The following is a 17,755-nucleotide window of genomic DNA, read 5'->3' as shown; positions in this document are numbered from 1 at the left end:
GGTGAAAGTCACCTCTTGTCATGCATCTTCTCCACAAGGCACAAAGTCTGACAGATATATGTATGCTAGTGCTCATGGAGGGCATGATGGTCACATGCATTCAAGACATGTATCCCATGGTAGGGGTGACAGGTCTGCCACTAGAAGAGCTTTGCCTTCTGAGTTGTCTCATGGAGAGACATTGCCTTATGCAGGAAAGTCACATGCATCTGATTCCTAAGTTCGTGGAGCACATGCCACCGTGCTTCATGAAACTTCCATGATGGCCCATGGAGCCCATGCAAATAGGGCTGCCCCGTTGAATAAGGGGAAAAGAAAAAGAGAGGACCATGAGCCTCATGCCAGAAAGCTTAAGGAATTTAAAGCACGTGACAAGTCTGTTAAGTTTGATGTTTTTCATGGAGAGCATGATGCTTCCAAAGTGTTAGCATTTGTGGCACAGTTTGACATTGCTTTTAGCGATGAGGACTTCACTGAGAAGTCTAAAGTACGCCATGCTAGCATGTTTTTTAAGGGGACCGCTGCTCATTGGTGGATCACTGAAAAGATCACCAAGGATCCCATTTGCACCTGGAAGGAGTTTAAGGACAGATTCTATGCTCAGTTTTTGCCACCAAATGCGGAGCAAACTCTCACCCAAAAGTGGGATAGACTTGAGCAAAGAGATAATGAAAGTGTGCAACAGTATGTCAACAAGTTTTGGAAAGTGTTGCTGGAGGTAACTCCTTTTATGCAAATCATTGAGGATGAAAGAAAGAGAAAGTTCCACTCTGGATTGCAACCAGCTTATCGTTCAGGCATTGAATTGCACCCGAAACATACTTTGCAACAGCTCACAGCCTCTGCTCTTGCTACGAAGGAATTGGTGCTCAAAATTAAGCAGGATCAAGGCGGTTCAAAGGGAAAAGACAAGGCTGTCCCAAATCTGCAAAAAGGTGGACAGCCACCTAAAAAGAACTTCCGGGAGACCCACAAGGGAGGTAAAGCTGAAAATACCTCATCTAAAGATCAAGGCCCAAAGAAGAACAAATTCGGCTTGACCCCAGAGCAAAGAGAGCAATATGCCAAGGAGGGAAAATGTTTTTCTTGTGGCAGCAAAGAGCACATGTTTCGACAATGCCCTGACCGCAAACCTAAGCACGAGGACAAGCAGACCAAGGCTAATGTACATGCAGTTCCCGATGTGCAGGGAAACACTAAACATGATGCAAAAGAGCGGATGGTATGCAAGACTTGGGATCAAATCAAGGATCAGCTCGCCTTATTCATGTTTGATGACTGTGCAACCGATAACTTCATCTCTATACAAACGGCAGCTGCCTTGGGTATTGAGGTTGAGAACATGGGACCTCAGATTGAAGCCGAAGCTGCTTTTGTTGGTAAAGAGGTGCAGGTTACCCCATTGATAGGGAGGTTGCGCATACATATCCAAGGCTACCTTGATAATGAACATTTCTTAGTTGCACCACTAAATGGATGTGATGTATTGTTGAGCAAGCCATGGCATCATAGGCTTGAGCCCCGCAAAGAGTACAAGACCAACATGATTTCTTTTATGCATAAAGGCCGCATGCATTTCATTGATGCTGGCAAAGAAGGGGATTCCATCCCACTTGTATCTCACATCCAAATTAATAAAGCAATGAAAAAGAGTCTTTCTGCGTATGTTTTTCTTGTGGCAGCAAAGAGCACATGTTTCGACAATGCCCTGACCGCAAACCTAAGCACGAGGACAAGCAGACCAAGGCTAATGTACATGCAGTTCCCGATGTGCAGGGAAACACTAAACATGATGCAAAAGAGCGGATGGTATGCAAGACTTGGGATCAAATCAAGGATCAGCTCGCCTTATTCATGTTTGATGACTGTGCAACCGATAACTTCATCTCTATACAAACGGCAGCTGCCTTGGGTATTGAGGTTGAGAACATGGGACCTCAGATTGAAGCCGAAGCTGCTTTTGTTGGTAAAGAGGTGCAGGTTACCCCATTGATAGGGAGGTTGCGCATACATATCCAAGGCTACCTTGATAATGAACATTTCTTAGTTGCACCACTAAATGGATGTGATGTATTGTTGAGCAAGCCATGGCATCATAGGCTTGAGCCCCGCAAAGAGTACAAGACCAACATGATTTCTTTTATGCATAAAGGCCGCATGCATTTCATTGATGCTGGCAAAGAAGGGGATTCCATCCCACTTGTATCTCACATCCAAATTAATAAAGCAATGAAAAAGAGTCTTTCTGCGTACTTGGTTTTTGTTCGTGATAGCATTATACCAAGTCATCAAAATGTGGATGCTATGACTTATGATAGGCTGAATTTTCTTCATGCATTCAATGACTGTTTTGCTGATGCATTGCCAGGTGAATTACCTCCCCAAAGGCCCGAAGATCATCACATAGATCTTGTGCCAGGTAGTTCTTCACCTAACAAACCCGCATACCGTGTGAGTGCCGCACAACAAGAAGAGATCATGAAGCAGGTAAATGAGCTTTTAGAGAAAGGTTTGGTTCAGCCTAGTTCCTCACCTTATTGCTCTCCTGTGCTTCTTGTCCAAAAGAAAGACAGGTCATTCCGCATGTGTGTGGACTATAGAGCTTTAAACAAGCTTACCATCAAGAACAGATTCCCAATTCCGCGTATTGATGACATTTTGGATAAGCTTGATGGTTCGGCTTGTTTCAGCCGTCTTGATTTGAAGAGTGGTTATCACCAAATACGAGTGGTGTCACAAGATGTCCATAAAACTGCATTCAGGACAGCCTTTGGATTATATGAATTTTTGGTAATGCCTTTTGGTCTCACCAATGCTCCTGCCACATTTAATCGTATGATGGATAGGATATTCCGATCCCATCGCAAATTCACAGGAGTATTCTTTGATGATATCTTGGTTTTCTCCAAGAATGAGCAGGAACACAGAACTCATTTGGTCACAGTGTTCGAAGAGTTGCGGAAGCATAAACTTTTCATTAATGCCAAGAAAAGCGAGTTCTTCCTTTCTTCAGAGATACATTATTTGGGTCACATTGTATCCAAGGATGGAGTAACAATGGATTTTGCAAAGATAGAGACCATTCGGAATCGACCAGAATTGCAAAACGTACATCAAGTACGTAGTTTTCTGGGATTATGTTCATATTATATGCGTTTCATAAGGCATTTTGCTATGATAGCCAACCCCTCTACATGATCTCACAAAGAAGAAAACCACTTTCAAATGGACTTCAAAAGAACAGGATGCTTTCTTGCAACTCAAGCATGCTATCATATGTGGACCCATATTATTGTTCCTGACTTGCAAAAATCATTCGTAGTAGAATGTGATGCCTGTGGCGATTGTATAGGGGCTATCCTAAATCAAGAAGGGCATACAGTTGCATACGAGAGTCGTCGTTTGCATGATGCTGAGCTTCATATGGATATCTATGAGAAAGAGCTCTTGGCTGTAATTCATGCCTTAAAGATATGGAAACATTATCTTCTTGGGACTGAATTTGTAGTCAAGACAGATCATCAAAGCTTGAGATACTTTCTATCTCAAACAAAGCTTTCGGAGAAGCAAATGAGAATGGCAAACTTTCTTTCCATGTTTCATTTTCAGAAAGAAAAATGTGGTGGCAGATACATTATCCAGGAGGCCTTATGTGGCTGCAGTCTCAGTGGCCTCTCATGGGGACTTATCTGCTATGCGAGATTTGTATCATTTGGATGCTTATTTTTGCCATATATGGACTGATTTGATGGCTGGTCATTCACATGCCTCTTATGTTATCAACGAGGGTTATCTTATGAAGGATAATTGCCTATGTATCTCGAAGGATTTGCGTCCAAAGGTTATGGAGGAATGTCACGCTCCACCTTATGCTGGTCATAGAGGTATCATGCCCACTACACGCATGATTGAGAGATATTTCTTTTGGCCAAAAGACATTGAGGCTTATGACGTGCATGTATTACTTGCCAAAAGGTGAAATTTGACGGGCAAAAACCTCCAGGTTTGCTTCAGCCCATTGCCTATTCCCTCGCAACCTTGGGAAAGTATTACTATGGATTTTATTATGGACTTGCCTAGATCCCAGCATGGGAATGATGCTATTTGGACCATTGTGGACACGTTTAGCAAGCAAGCTCATTTCTTGCCCGTCAAGAAAACCATTAAAGTTGATCATATGGTAAAGCTTTTTCTTGCTAATATCTTCAAGCATCATGGTATGCCTAAATCCATTGTTGGGGATAGAGATCCCAGAACTACGAGCCTCTTTTGGAGGGCTTTATTTGATAACATGGGTACTAAACTTGAGTTTTCATCAGCTAATCATCCCCGAACGGATGGCCAAAGTGAAGCTGCAAATTCAGCCGTGTTGGATTTGTTGAAGTGTTATGTGGCAGATCAAAAGACTGCATGGGAGAAGTATCTTCCACTTGTTGAGTTTGCCTACAATAATACGATCCATGCCTCCACGGGAAAGGCTCCATTTGAGATTATTTATGGCAGAGTGGTATTGCCACCCATCCTTTGTACAAAGGATGAGATTTTTGCAGCTGATGAATATATTCGTGACTTAGATGTAGCTTTTGCTCAGGTACGGACAGCCATTGCAAGGTCACAAGATAAGCATAAAATGGCTGCTGACAAGCATAGAAGGGACATGCAAGTCAAAGAAGGTGATTGGGTTTTGCTGAAATTTGAGAAGGCTAGGCTTCGGAAGAGGCCAGGACGAGAAGGATCATATCCTAAGCTTTCTCCTCACTATTATGGACCCTTCAAGGTGATTCAAAAGATCAATGAAGTGTCATACAAGCTTGCTTTACCTAGTCATTGAAAGATTCACAATGCATTTCATGTGAGTCTTTTTCGGAAATATGTGGGGCCAGATCCTGACGAGCTTGTCACAGAAGATCCGCCGGAGATTGATGAGCTTGAGGAGATCCTCCAGCCAGAACAGATTGTCTTTCACAAGGAGCGAAAGCTACCTGCAGGAAAGCTTTCCAGGAGATACCTTGTGAAGTTTAAAAAATTATTTGCCTATTGATGCAAAGTGGGTAAATGAGGATTATTTTGTTGACTACCCACAGTTGTTGCAGGCATATCTTGAGGCTTTTCAATTGAGGACAACTCTTTAGGAGCTCGGGGGGATGTCACCAATTGGCCGTCCATTTGGTCCATCTCCAGTTTTGTGTCTCATTCACTTGAGGCCAGGCCGGTGTCTCATGTGAAGAGGCCAGTAATTTTGCTTAACATAGACAGGAGCCAGACTTGTGCCACCCGTGTGTTAGCAGGATGGTGTCGTATGGACGGGAGCCAGACTGGTGCCACCCGTGTATGACATGGACTGTGTTCTATCCATGGAATTGTCACGCCATGGAAGAGCCAGTATTTGTGCCGTGTCTTGCCTTTGGGACTGTCACTCCATAGGGAGGCTCGTGCCTCGAACTGTGTTTTACCTATGGGACTGTCACTCCATAGGAAGACCAAGATTTATGTTTTATGTCGTGCCATTTTTGTGCCCGACAGATATTTTGTACTTGTTCCATGAACGGGAGATATGTCCATGATACTATTTGCACATGCACTCATGTTTTGCATGTTTGAAACTGTTTTTGCATGACTTGTATTCTTGTGTTTGCCTGTTTGACATGCCACTTACTGAGCGAGGACGCCTGCCAGTGAGTCGTGAAGTTTGCTCTGTCTTCTGACGAGTTTTGTTGCGTGTGAACAGGTGGTAAGTGTATTGCACTTGTTGGTTTAATAGTTTTATTTCTAACCTTTAATGTTATAAGGTTGTAAGTTCACATTCATTTAAAAGTGGGCACCCACTTGTAGGCCAAGGTGGGGAGGGAAACCCCACACTTAACCCCTTAAGTGTGTGGGGGTGGGTGTATGGCCACCTACCCACACCACACCATGAAGCTGGCCACCCCCATGCAAACGTGGGGAGCCGGCCAACTGTGATCGTTTAACTCCCCTCCAACATCTACAAAAAACGACCACCCTTCTCCTCACACACACATGATTGTGCGCCTCCATCTCCTCAGGCTGCTCCTCTGCCCATACAGTCGACTGTGCACTTCTGCCTCCTCAGGCTGCGCCACCTCCCTTTCCTCTCCAACAGGCGGCTGCCTCCTCTGCATAGCGGCTGTCTCCCTTCCATCGGCGCATGCTCCTCCTCCCTTACAGGCTTCTGTACTCTTTAGCTAGCGGTACAGGCTTCTGTATTCTTTAGCTGGCGGCTGCGCATGCTCCTCCTACCATACAGGCGACTGTGCTCCTGCAGCCAGGCATTACCTCTCCTCGACAGGCTGCTCCTTCTGCCCTGCAGGCAGCTGCAGAAAGGTGTTACCTCTCCAAAGGCGGCTGCTCCCTTTGCCCAGCAGGCGGCTGCACTACAACAGGCGGCTACCTCTTCTCCTCTGCAAGCGACCATAGCAGGCGACTTCTGCACCCCTCAGGCGGCTGCACGTGTTGTCCAGCAGGCCACGCTTGCTCTTCAGCTGGCGGCTGCACCTTCTCCTCTCCAAAGGCGGTTGTTTTATCCTTTGCAGGCGGCTGCATCTCCTCCACAACAGGCAGCTGCAATCCCCTCTACAGGCGGCTGCGTGGGGTTGCACCTTCCTTCCATAGGCGGCTACTGGTGGCTCTGCACCTCCTAGGTGGCTACACCTTCCACACAGGCAGCTCCTTCTCCTCCTCCTCGACAGGCTGCTGCGTCCTGATGTCCCTCTCAAGTAGCTGCACACACACCTCGGGTATCTGTCTTCCATTTGCGAGCTACAAGTAAGTGAATTCAGATTTAAGTAAAGAACTTTGTTGTAAATCTGATAAAGAATTCTCTCTACCGCTAACACCCGTTCAATGCCGGGTAGTCCAAGCTTTTGGAGAACCACGGTCCAAAGGTGCCGAGATCGGGAGAGCCAGGCGTTAATACGAGAGCGCCTATTTGTGCGTGGTCATGGAACACCACTGGGGCGCTCAGTGAAGGCGCAGGACTGTAGAGACTGGACCACTCAAGTGGTCGCTCTCCTTCAAACATCTACTTCGAGCCTCTTGTTTGGTACTGTATTCATTTGTACATGGACATCATCTGGTTCATTGAATCCATGGAGCATTGTATTTGTTAAATACTCCCAATAATATATCATATATTGAGGGGGGGGGTCGGCCCGTTCCGACCCCATTGCTGGTGTCCATCTATCAACATTTCATTTCATTTCAATTTTCAGTTGTTATTAAGTTGTCCATTTCAAATTGTGATATTAAGTTGTGCTATTACGCATGTGGGTGTCCAACGGAGTCTATTTCCACTTGACGGGATCGGTTTCAGCTTGGACATGTTGTCCAAGTATGGTATGACAGGCTGTAAGCCTATCTGAATGCCATTGGATCAGAATGGCAAGTTGAGTGCAGATTCAGGAGAGATTTTGGAGGATCCTACTATGTATAGGCGCATAGTAGGAAGCTTGATCTACATGACGATCACCAGGCCAGATTTGAGCTATGCTGTTGGGTTGGTGAGTTAGTTTATGCAGGTTCCTCGAAAGCCGCATTTGGATGCATTGAGACGCATACTGAGGTATGTGAGGTCTACTTTGCATTGTGGACTATTTTATGAAACTGGGACAGAGATATGTGTACATGGGTACACAGATGCCTACGGTTGCTCTATCCAGTACACAGGCCAAGTACACACGTGCTACTATGGCAGCATGTGAGGTAGCTTGATTGAGAAAGCTACTTGCAGATTTGGGTCTATCAGTGGATAGACAAGTTGTCATTTTCTGTGACAACATTAGCAATATACAGTTGGCCAGGAACCCAGTTTTTCATGCTCGCACGAAGCATATAGAGGTCCACTACCATTTTGTCAGAGAGAAGGTTTTGGCAGGAGACGTTGACCTTGTTTATGTCAGCACACAAGATCAGGTCGCTGACATCTTCACCAAAGCATTGGGTACAAAGAAGCTCCGCAGATTCAGGGCTTCGCTTGGTGTACATGAGATGGAGTTGAGCTCGAGGGGGAGTGTTGAGATATCAAGCTCATCTAGTGAGGCGGTGGAAACTGATGACCCGCCTGGGGAATAGGCCCCACACTTACACCACTGGCATGGTTGGTGAGATCATGGGTGATATCCGGCCAGTGGGATGACAGGCTGTGTGACAGCCATTCTAGAGACTGGCATAGTTATAGCGCCAGCTCATTTAGTTGGGTTCACACTATAGAGAACCCTAGTATGTATTTGATTGAGTACCTTTTCATATGGTGTGTACTCTTATCTTTGTATATGGTGTGTTGAGTGTTGTGTGAAGAAGAAGATTTTCAGCCTTTCACCTTGTGTGTTCTCTTTTAGGGTTTTGTGAGTGTGTGTGTGTGCTTGCAAGAGCTCAAGCTCTCCTCTCCCCTGCATCTTTTCAACTTTACGTACATACACCCAATGGCAACTTTGAGACCTCTTTGCAGCACACACAGTGTCTACACAACCAATCACCCTTCCTGCAGTTCCAAAAACAGAGTTCTACAGAGAATCAGTTCCAAAAACAAAGTTCTACAGAGAATAAAACTTACCCGCAGTGCTGGTGAACGCCTGCGAACTAAAAAACGGAGGTCCAAATGCGCCCGAAACGTGTTTTCGGCCCAAAAAAATGATACCCAACGGAAGATAAAGTTGCCTTGTAGCCTTGCTTCCACGAAGAAAGCTCCTCAATCGGAGTTCGTTTGCCAGTGTCTCCCGAAGAGCTCCCGACAAGGGTGTAGTAGCGAACACAAAGGGGGAAGAGTAGATAAATCTCTTACCCTCGTACCGCTTCCTGTGCTTCTCTTGCTTGCCGCTCAGCCCTTAGCATGAACCAAACTCTGATACCATGAAAAGATATAGGAGAGAAGAGAGCTTGAGCTCTTGCAAGCACACACACACTCACACAAACCCTAGAAGAGAGCACACAAGGTGAGAGATTGAAAATTCTTCTCCTTCTTCACACAACAAAAAGAGGTCTACCAAGAAGATAAAGTGACTACTAACGCATATAATAGAGTATATACAAGCGGTCCATAATGTAAACACACTAAGAGGAGTGGGTAGATGTGGACTAGTCAGTGTAGTCCAGCTGTAGAATCTCTTGCGAAGATATGTTGGTACCAGCTACCAAACCCGCCAGTGATATATATGTCGAACAGTCATGCAGGCGCCTCGTGAGTATCAGCTCATGTTGAGCTTGACGTCTCAACTTGGAGTCTTATGATTTGGTTGATTTCATTGTGGTTTGAGTTCCAAGGCCAGAGTTGGAGGAGGAGTTTTCACTATCCACCAAGAAAGAGCGGGAGGCCCAGGCACAATTGTGGGATCGTGTCAATGCCCATGTGCGTTCTTTCATTTTCCTTAATTGCATACTCCAAGTGATCAATTATATCAAACACATGACGTTGGCTCGAGGGATTTGGCAGCACTTGGCTTCTTTGTACAATTGAGTATCACCCATGAAGAGAATTTCCTTGGAAGTGTAGATGCGAGTGATGAATCCTGCAAAGTCTTCAACAATGTGAGAGCACATCAACAAACTCCAAGCTCTTCAGGGTTCTTCAGACTGGGAAAGAGATATCATCAGAGGACATGGCCATCACTTTGTTGTCTCATCTATCCCCTCAGTACTCAGCTTTCTATTCTTTCTTAATCACCGGTGGGAGGCTCAGCACCATTACATGGAAGGAGCTTGTGCTGATTGTTTTGGACCAGGAAGAGCGGTTTCTGAACCCTCCACAAGGTGAAGGTTCTGAGTCTTTGATTGGCCAATGGTTGAAAGGCCACAACAACAACAAATACAAGAACAAAGGGAAGTCTTCACATGCGAAGTCTTCTGCGCAGGAGCCCGACTCGGATCGTGATGCCTTGAAGGCCGAGCGGACCTGTAACCATTGTGGCCACAAGGGTCATGTCCTCAGCGGAGTGCCCAGAAAGGTGCAGATTCCTCAGCTGCAACCATGAGGACTCTAGCTTTTGTGCACTCGGAGATTATGGACACTAGAGCTTGTTCTTCTTGGAGTAGGAAAGCGCTTGTTCTCACCGTTGGGGATACTCAAAAGTGGATTCTAGACAGTGGCACCCCCAGGCACACGACTCCTTCCCGAGTGTTGTTACAGGATCTTCAAAGGCAAGCAAGTCACATCCTTATTGGTGACAAGTCCACTATCCCAATTCACAGTGACAGTAGGTTGGAGATCATTCCCGATGGCAAAGGGGAAAATCATTCCTCCCAGGTTCTTTTTGTCCCATCTCTTGGCTTTCATCTTTTGTCAATGCATGAGGTTTGCAAGAATGGCATGCGGGTGGAGTTTGATGAGCATTTTGTTGCTTTCCGGGACAAAGCAACAGGCCAGGTTATTTGGGAAGGCAGAGTGAAGAATGGGATTTACAAACTCTCAGTACTCTCTTCTCTTACAGGTACTCAACTCAGTGATTTGTGGCATTCTCGTTTTGGCCACTTGAATGTGAACGCGCTGCGCCAGGCTTTTCGGGACCAGATGGTGGATAGCTTGCCAGATGTTGGCAACAAGCAGGGACATTGCAATACTTGCATTCGTGATAAAGTTAGTCAAAGGAGCCTTTACAGGTAAACTATGCATTGATGTCTCGTATCATTCGGGACAAAGAGCCTACTTCAGTTAAGGAAGCTCTTTCCCAGGAGACTTGGAGGAAAGTCATGCAAGTGGAACTTGAAGCCATATAGAACTTGGGAGTTGGTTCCGAGGCCATCAAAACGATCAGTCATTGGTGTCAAGTGGATTTACAAGACCAAGTATACATCCAATGGGTCCGTGGACAGACTTGTGGCTAAGGGCTATGCTCAGCGGCCTGGCATCGACTACAAGGACACTTTTGCACCGACAGCTAGGATGACCACGATTCGGACAGTTCTTGCCCTTGCCTCTTCTCAATAGTGGCCGCTGTATCAGATGGATGTGAAATCTATGTTCCTGAATGGTGACTTGCAGGAGGAAGTGTATGTTGAACAAACTCCAGGCTTTGAGGTTCCAGAATCAAAAGGTATGGTTTATAGGTTACGGAAGGCCTTGTATGGTCTTAAACAGGCTCCCAGGGCTTGAAACCAGAAGATTGATTCTTTCTTAGAGAGGATTTCCAGAGATCAATTTCAGATCCGAACTTGTATCTCTTTCGAGAACGTGGTATGGTCACCTTGATTATCCTCTATGTGGACGATCTTATTCTCACTGGCGGTCATGTGGAGCACATAGCTGTGACGAAAGTTGCCTTGTCATCAGAGGACTTTGAGACGTCGGATTTAGGCTTACTCCATTTCTTTTTGGGATTGGAGCTTTGGCAGACACGGGGTTCTTTGTTTCTCAGCAACAGTATGTTCATGAGTTGCTGAATTTGGGATGGAGAACTACAAGCCTATTTCATCTCCAATGGACCCGAATACCAAACTTAACTACAGATGATCCTTGTGAGCAGGTTGATGCCTTCTTGTATCGAAAGCTTGTCGGTTCATTGATTTGGTTACTAAACACTAGATTGGACTTGAGTTTTCCAATGGGGCTGTTGAGCTCATTTATGCAAACACCTTTGAAGACTCATTGGGATGCAGAATTATGGATCTTGCGGTATCTGCAGCGTACAAAGGATCTTGGACTCTTCTATAACACTAGAGGAGGAACTAAGGACCGAGTCAATCTCCGCGGTTGGAGTGACTCTCATTGGGGAGGAGATCCAGACATGAGGAGATCTACTTCAGGATACGGCTTTACCCTTGGCTCAAGAGCGATTTCTTGGAACAGCAAGAGGCAGCCAACTATTGCCTTGTCTTCTATTGAGGTAGAGTATCGGGCTGCTTGTGAGGTGGTGTGGCTGCGGAGGTTACTTGGTGAGATTGGGTTTCCATTGAAGGAACCCACGGTCATCCAGTGCAACAACCAGAGCTGTATGGATATTGCTCTGAACCCGGTCTTCCACGCCCAGCCCAAGCACATAGAGATACAATATCACTTTGTTCATGAGAAGATTTTGGATGGTGACATCTTGCTTATCTTTTGTTTGACAGAGGACAATACGGTGGACCTCTTCACAAAGCCTCTACCTCAACAGATGCTCCGTCACCACTCCAACTCACTTCGGTTGGTTCCACATCCAAGAGCTGAGGGGGTGTTAGCAATCATCTCCTATCTGTACCATATTACACTGTAGGGAGTGAGGGCCAATGTTGTGGGTGTGCCCGCCCGTGTAGGAGTTTCTCCATTTTTCCTCATTGTCCAGATTTTCCCAGTTTTGCTCCACGTGAGGGTGGAGTAGTTTTTTCCCTGGTCGGCTGTAGTAGCTTGCTAGCCAAGAGGGCCCGTTTTTGTTGGCCGACCAGGTGGTGCTGGTCATGGGCCAGCCGACTTGGCTCTTATGCTGACCGACTGGATATTATCCAGTCGCGGGCCTATTCAGGGGCTGTCGGCCCTGTTTTACACTGGCCAACCGGCAGCCCCTTCTTGTATATATACCCTCTTGCCCCCCACACCATATTGTACCAGATATACAGTGTATATAGCAGAGTTTATAAATCACTTCTCTCTCAGCACTTCTGCGTTTCATTTCTCTCCGGTGTTTGTCCCATTTCCGCTCCCATTCCAACAGCGCAATAGCAAACTCTAAGGAGGCAGCGGGCACACATTGGGTGCACAAGAGATGGGATGAGGAGCAGGGAGTCAAGAAACACAAGGGGGGCAGGGGCAGCAGCAAAGAGGAAGGTGGAGGGGGCTTGGGAGAGAAGGAAGGCGAAAAGGCACAAAGGAAGAGGGGTGTTGTGGTCGGCACACAGAAAGACGGGCTGCACAGATCCGGGAGGGGGGGGGAGGCGAAGACGGGAAGACCATCAATAGGGGCCATGAAATGCATGCCAACATTGTGACGAAAGGCCTTTAACAACACCCTTCTGTTGGCAATGCTCTGGTTGATATGTATGGCAAATATGGCTTCATAGTACACGCATAGGAAGTGTTTGATGATCTGCTAGCTTGAGATGTCATGGCCTTGCTAGGTATGCTGAACAAGGGCGTGCCTGAAGAACTGTAGAGCTACTTTCAACAGATGCAAATGGAGGATCTGTCCCTGGAAGTGATCTTATGGAACGCTGTTTAAGTGGGATACACCAATCAAGGAGAAGATGTTAGAAGGTTTTAAAATTGCGAATGTTCTGAACATGTGGTGATGTAGAAGTTCTAGAAACTGGTATATTTTGCATTCTCAAATGTCCTGAGAGGCTAGCCAGGCAGGGGAGTGTGCAGCATTAAAAGCTCACCATAGATATTCGAGATGACGAGTTGTCATCCGGGGTGCATTGTACCTATTCACATAAAATACAAATTGATTACTACAAACTTTGCAAGACCTTAAGAATCTCCACCATGAAATTAAGATCCTGCATCATGGGAACAAGTACTGTGATCACTCTTGAAAACATATGCTCACTCCCCAGTGCCCACATTCTAGGTTGTCTACAAAACATAACCTCGATCGGATCCTTTTCATGCACCACCTGTTCTACTACTAGCCCACCTATTTATAAACATAGCAAAAGCCCAATTGTCATACCAGATTATCATGCATACCAATTACATTTAAGCTTATTGTCATGCATATCAGATTATTTAACATACCTAACTCTTATTCAAATATACACAAGAGCGCCTTAATTTTAACACAAAATGTTGAAAACAAGGCATTGTTAACTTACATAACAAACTATGAAATAAGCACATTCACATCTATAAACATCATTTGCAAGCAGTCCTCACAGAACCAGCTATGCCACAACTTACCTCATTATTCCATAGATCTTGCTACTTAGGAGCTCTACACAAATCATTTTGGACCACATTGTATGCAAGTATAGCATTTATTCGGTGCATGTCAGTATCTTAAATTATCATGCACACCAAATTATCAAGCATACGTAATGTTAATTCGACATGAAACAAGAGCATCAAAATGTTGAAAATAGGGCGTTGTTACTTACATAACAGACCATGAAATGACCCTTTCACAACCATACCAATCAATTGCAAGTAGCTTTGCCAAAACACACCGACCAGAGTCATAGCGACATCCCACCATCTTCGAGTCTGAGCTTCTCTCCATTGGCTCACGACATTCTTTCGTGTCTTCCCTTGGAAGAGTGTGCATGGACCACCAAAGTAATCCAACATGGACTGTGCATCACCTTGTCCACATAGCACTACTTCATCAGATAATATCCATGGCCTTGCTCAATCCCCAAGTCAAAAATGACCCTAACATACACGATAAGTCCAAAATGAGACACTTGAATGTCACGACCATCTCCAACAAATGTGGCTCCCATCAATATATATATATATATATATATATATATATATATATATATATATATATATATATATATATAGCACCCACCACAAAAAGGTGAGCATCTTCTCTTTAAGATGGCCACTTGTGTTAAACAAATCATGGGCCTTAGAATTCTATTATAGTTGCTTGTACTATGGAGGCCAGAAGGACACACAAACACTTGTAGAGGCTAGAAGCTAACCTATGCATTGTGCAAGGACACATAAACACGTGTAGAGGCCAGAAGCTTCCCTATGCATTGTGCAAGGACACACAAACATGTTTCTCTACAGTAATAACTTTTATAAAGTTATTTTTTGGGTGGTGCATGTGTGGTGCTACATGCCCACCAAGGAATTGGAAGGTATATATGCTTAATCATAAGCAAGATTTGAACATTTGATATGGTAGGACCCTAGTAATAAGTACTGTTTCATTAATCCTTATGGTGGCTAATTGGTATGTGCCCAACAAACTTAACAATCATGCATGTCCCTTCCTTGCAATCCTCTCTTTCTTTTATTTCTTCATATTACAAAGGATGAATAAGAAACGGTGTGATCAACACATGTTAGAGTATGTCGTAATAAGACTAAAGTACATATATAAAGAATCCAAAATAAAAGAAAATATCTAGCAAAACGTAATGTGGCCACCATAAAGAAAATTCAATTAACTACAAAGATGGCATACTAAATGTACTCAAGCATGAAGTTTAGAAATATAAATTCGTCCCCATAACAACTGGCAAAATGATCCATCATGTACTACATGAACGCCATGCATGTAACTCATCTATCACTACAAGCAAATGAAGGCATGGCCGCAAAAGGTATAGATGTGAAATAGTGAGAGAATGTAGTGAGAGAGTGGTGCAAGTAGTGATAACGGTGGCATTAACTGTGATGTGGCTATTTCGTACCCTGTACACGCGGTTATACGTGCGGCTATTAGCACAGCTGTGCCGTGTGAACAACCGTGTGTATAGATATCTATGCGGCACAAATAGCTGCGTTGATTGGGAAAAATTTTAGATTCTCCTATCCTTGGTCACGACATGTTGCACTTATCTACCTTGCTCTTCCTTTATCTCATTCATCTTCTTCCTTCCTCGCTCTTCCACAGGCATAGTGCTCTCTTTCACAAGCATATAGTGTGCTCTTCCACAAGCATGGTGCTCTCCACAAGCATAGTGTGCTCTTCCACAAGCATAGTGCTCTCAAACACAAGATATGTGTCTCCTCTCTTCTATGTTTTCAATCAAAATGTTTGTATTTTCTATGTTCTTCTCCAATCCCTTTCTCTATTGATTTAATATTCATTTTTTGTATGTTTGGTTTTGTGTTAATGTAAAGTATCTTTAGGGCATTACTCTCTTTAGCTGGCTCTTAAGGTAAGCTCCAACCCTAAATGCAATGCTTATGTTATTGGTTTTATGGTTTTTATTATTTTATGTCTAGGGTTTAGGTGTGCACACGTTTCTCCAATGCTTTATGCATGAGCTTTGTCCTTTATACTCGGTGCATAAAGTATAATACTCCATCCCTTTGGTTGGGCATGCATAGAGTATATTGCATGCATAAATTATAATATTCCATCCCTTTGGTTGGGCATGTATAGAGTATATTGCATGCATAAAGTAAAAAGAGAGCTCTTTTATGCATGAGCTATGCATAAAAGAGAGCTCTCATGAGCTCTCTTTTATGTATAACCTCTCATGAAAGGTTATTTATACACATAGAGAGCTCTCTTTATGAGAGCTCCTATATAGCACCCTTTTATGCACAGCGCTCATTAGATGTGCATAAAGAGAGCTTATGCATAGCTCTCATTAGCTATGCATAAAGAGAGCTCTCTGTGTATATAACATAACCTCTCATGATTTATGCATGAGAGCTCTCATAAGCTCTCTTATACATAAGTTTTTTTATATAACTCATGTTTCTTTGATGTGTAGGTCTTCCATCTATTTTGTGTGGCCTCTATTGTCCCTCGCCATACACTCTTACATTAAGCTCGAAACCCAATACTCTTTTTTTTAATGTCATACCCTTGGGTGCTATGGAAGTACTTTTTTAGAAAATGCATGAGCTCTCATGTAAATGTATTAAGCTCTATGGATTTGCACGACATGTTGTCCAAGTATAGTATAACAAGTTATAATCCTATTTTAGTGCCATTGGAGCATAACACAAAGCTTTTCAATATAGGTGAGCTTTTGGAAGGCCCCACTATATATAAGCCTGTAGTGTAGGTGCTTGATCTACATGACCATTACTAGGCCAGATTTAAGCTGTACTATATTGGACTTGTGAGTTAGTTTATGTAGGCCCCTAGGAAGCCACACTTGGATGTGGCTAGACAAATTCTTAGGTACATAAAGTCCATAGTTGATTACGGACTTCTCTATAAGGTTGGCACAGAGATACAACTACATGGGTACACATGTTGATTGGGTTCGTAGTGTCGCAAATATGAAATCTACCAGTGGCTTTATGTTTTTATTTAGGAGTGCTCCTATGAGTTGGAGAAGTAAGAAACATTCAACATTTACCTTGTCAAGTATAAAGATAGAGTACAAGGGCGCTTCTATGGCAGCTTGTGAGTTAGCTTGGTTTCAAAAGCTACGTGGTGATATGGGTGAGCCCGTGCATATGAGCATTATCATTTATTGTGACAACATGAGTAGCATAGAGATAGCTAGTAACCTAGTATATGGAAGCACATTAAGATACATTATCGCTTTTGTGAGGGAGAAGGTTCCAGTAGGGTATATGTATTTGGTATATGTTAGCATAGAAGATTAGGTGGCTGACATCTTCATGAAGGCACTTGGTACAAAGAATCTTTATAGGTTCTAGCAGGTGATGTGTATTTGGTATATGTCAGCATAGAAGATCACAGGTGGCTGACATCTTCATGAAGGCACTTGGTACAAAGAATCTCCATAGGTTCTAGTAGGTGATGTGTATTTGATATATGTCAGCATAGAAGATCAGGTGGCTAACATCTTCATGAAGGCACTTGGTACAAAGAATCTCCATAGGTTTAGTTTCTTCCTTGGAGTATATTGGGAGTGTTTAGATATCAAGCTCAACTAGTGCTATGAATATTGATAACCTGCCTGGGTGACAGCTTCCACACTTATGCCATTGGCATGGTTAGTGAGATTATGATTGGCATGCCGCTCTAGTGGATGACAAGCTACGTGATAACACATTTGGATTACTAGAGTATGGCATAGATATAGCACTAGCTCATACAGTGAGGCTCACACTATAGACCACCAACCATTGTATGTTATAGTAGGAGAGTACTTTCCCAAATAGTATGTACTCTTATCTCTTTAGTTTTATGGATAAAGAGAAGAGAAGAAGATAGAAGGAAGT

General features: G+C 44.0%; 1 protein-coding gene across 4 annotated transcripts in view; it reads right to left on the bottom strand.

Moving 5' to 3' along the window:
* LOC147606219 (uncharacterized) overlaps positions 1-14,326 on the bottom strand; it is a 48,060-nt gene extending 33,734 nt beyond the window's left edge. For 2 of the 4 annotated variants that reach the window (XM_086792689.1, XM_086792691.1), the window contains exons 1-2: positions 14,017-14,326; positions 13,300-13,344 (exon numbers count right to left, since the gene is read on the bottom strand). In XM_086792689.1, coding sequence (XP_086648815.1) covers positions 13,300-13,344; positions 14,017-14,183 — 212 coding nt within the window. In that variant the 5' untranslated portion in view covers positions 14,184-14,326. The other 2 variants (XR_015265080.1, XM_086792696.1) reach the window with 2 other exon arrangements.
* Positions 14,327-17,755: the final 3,429 nt, after the last annotated feature.

The sequence above is a fragment of the Cibotium barometz genome, chromosome 58 (assembly GCF_041138505.1).
Source record: "Cibotium barometz isolate CiBa-2024 chromosome 58, ASM4113850v1, whole genome shotgun sequence".
In the NCBI taxonomy this organism is placed as follows: domain Eukaryota; kingdom Viridiplantae; phylum Streptophyta; class Polypodiopsida; order Cyatheales; family Cibotiaceae; genus Cibotium; species Cibotium barometz.
Note: the sequence above shows the minus strand (reverse complement) of the source record. Positions and strands in the feature narration are given on the sequence as shown.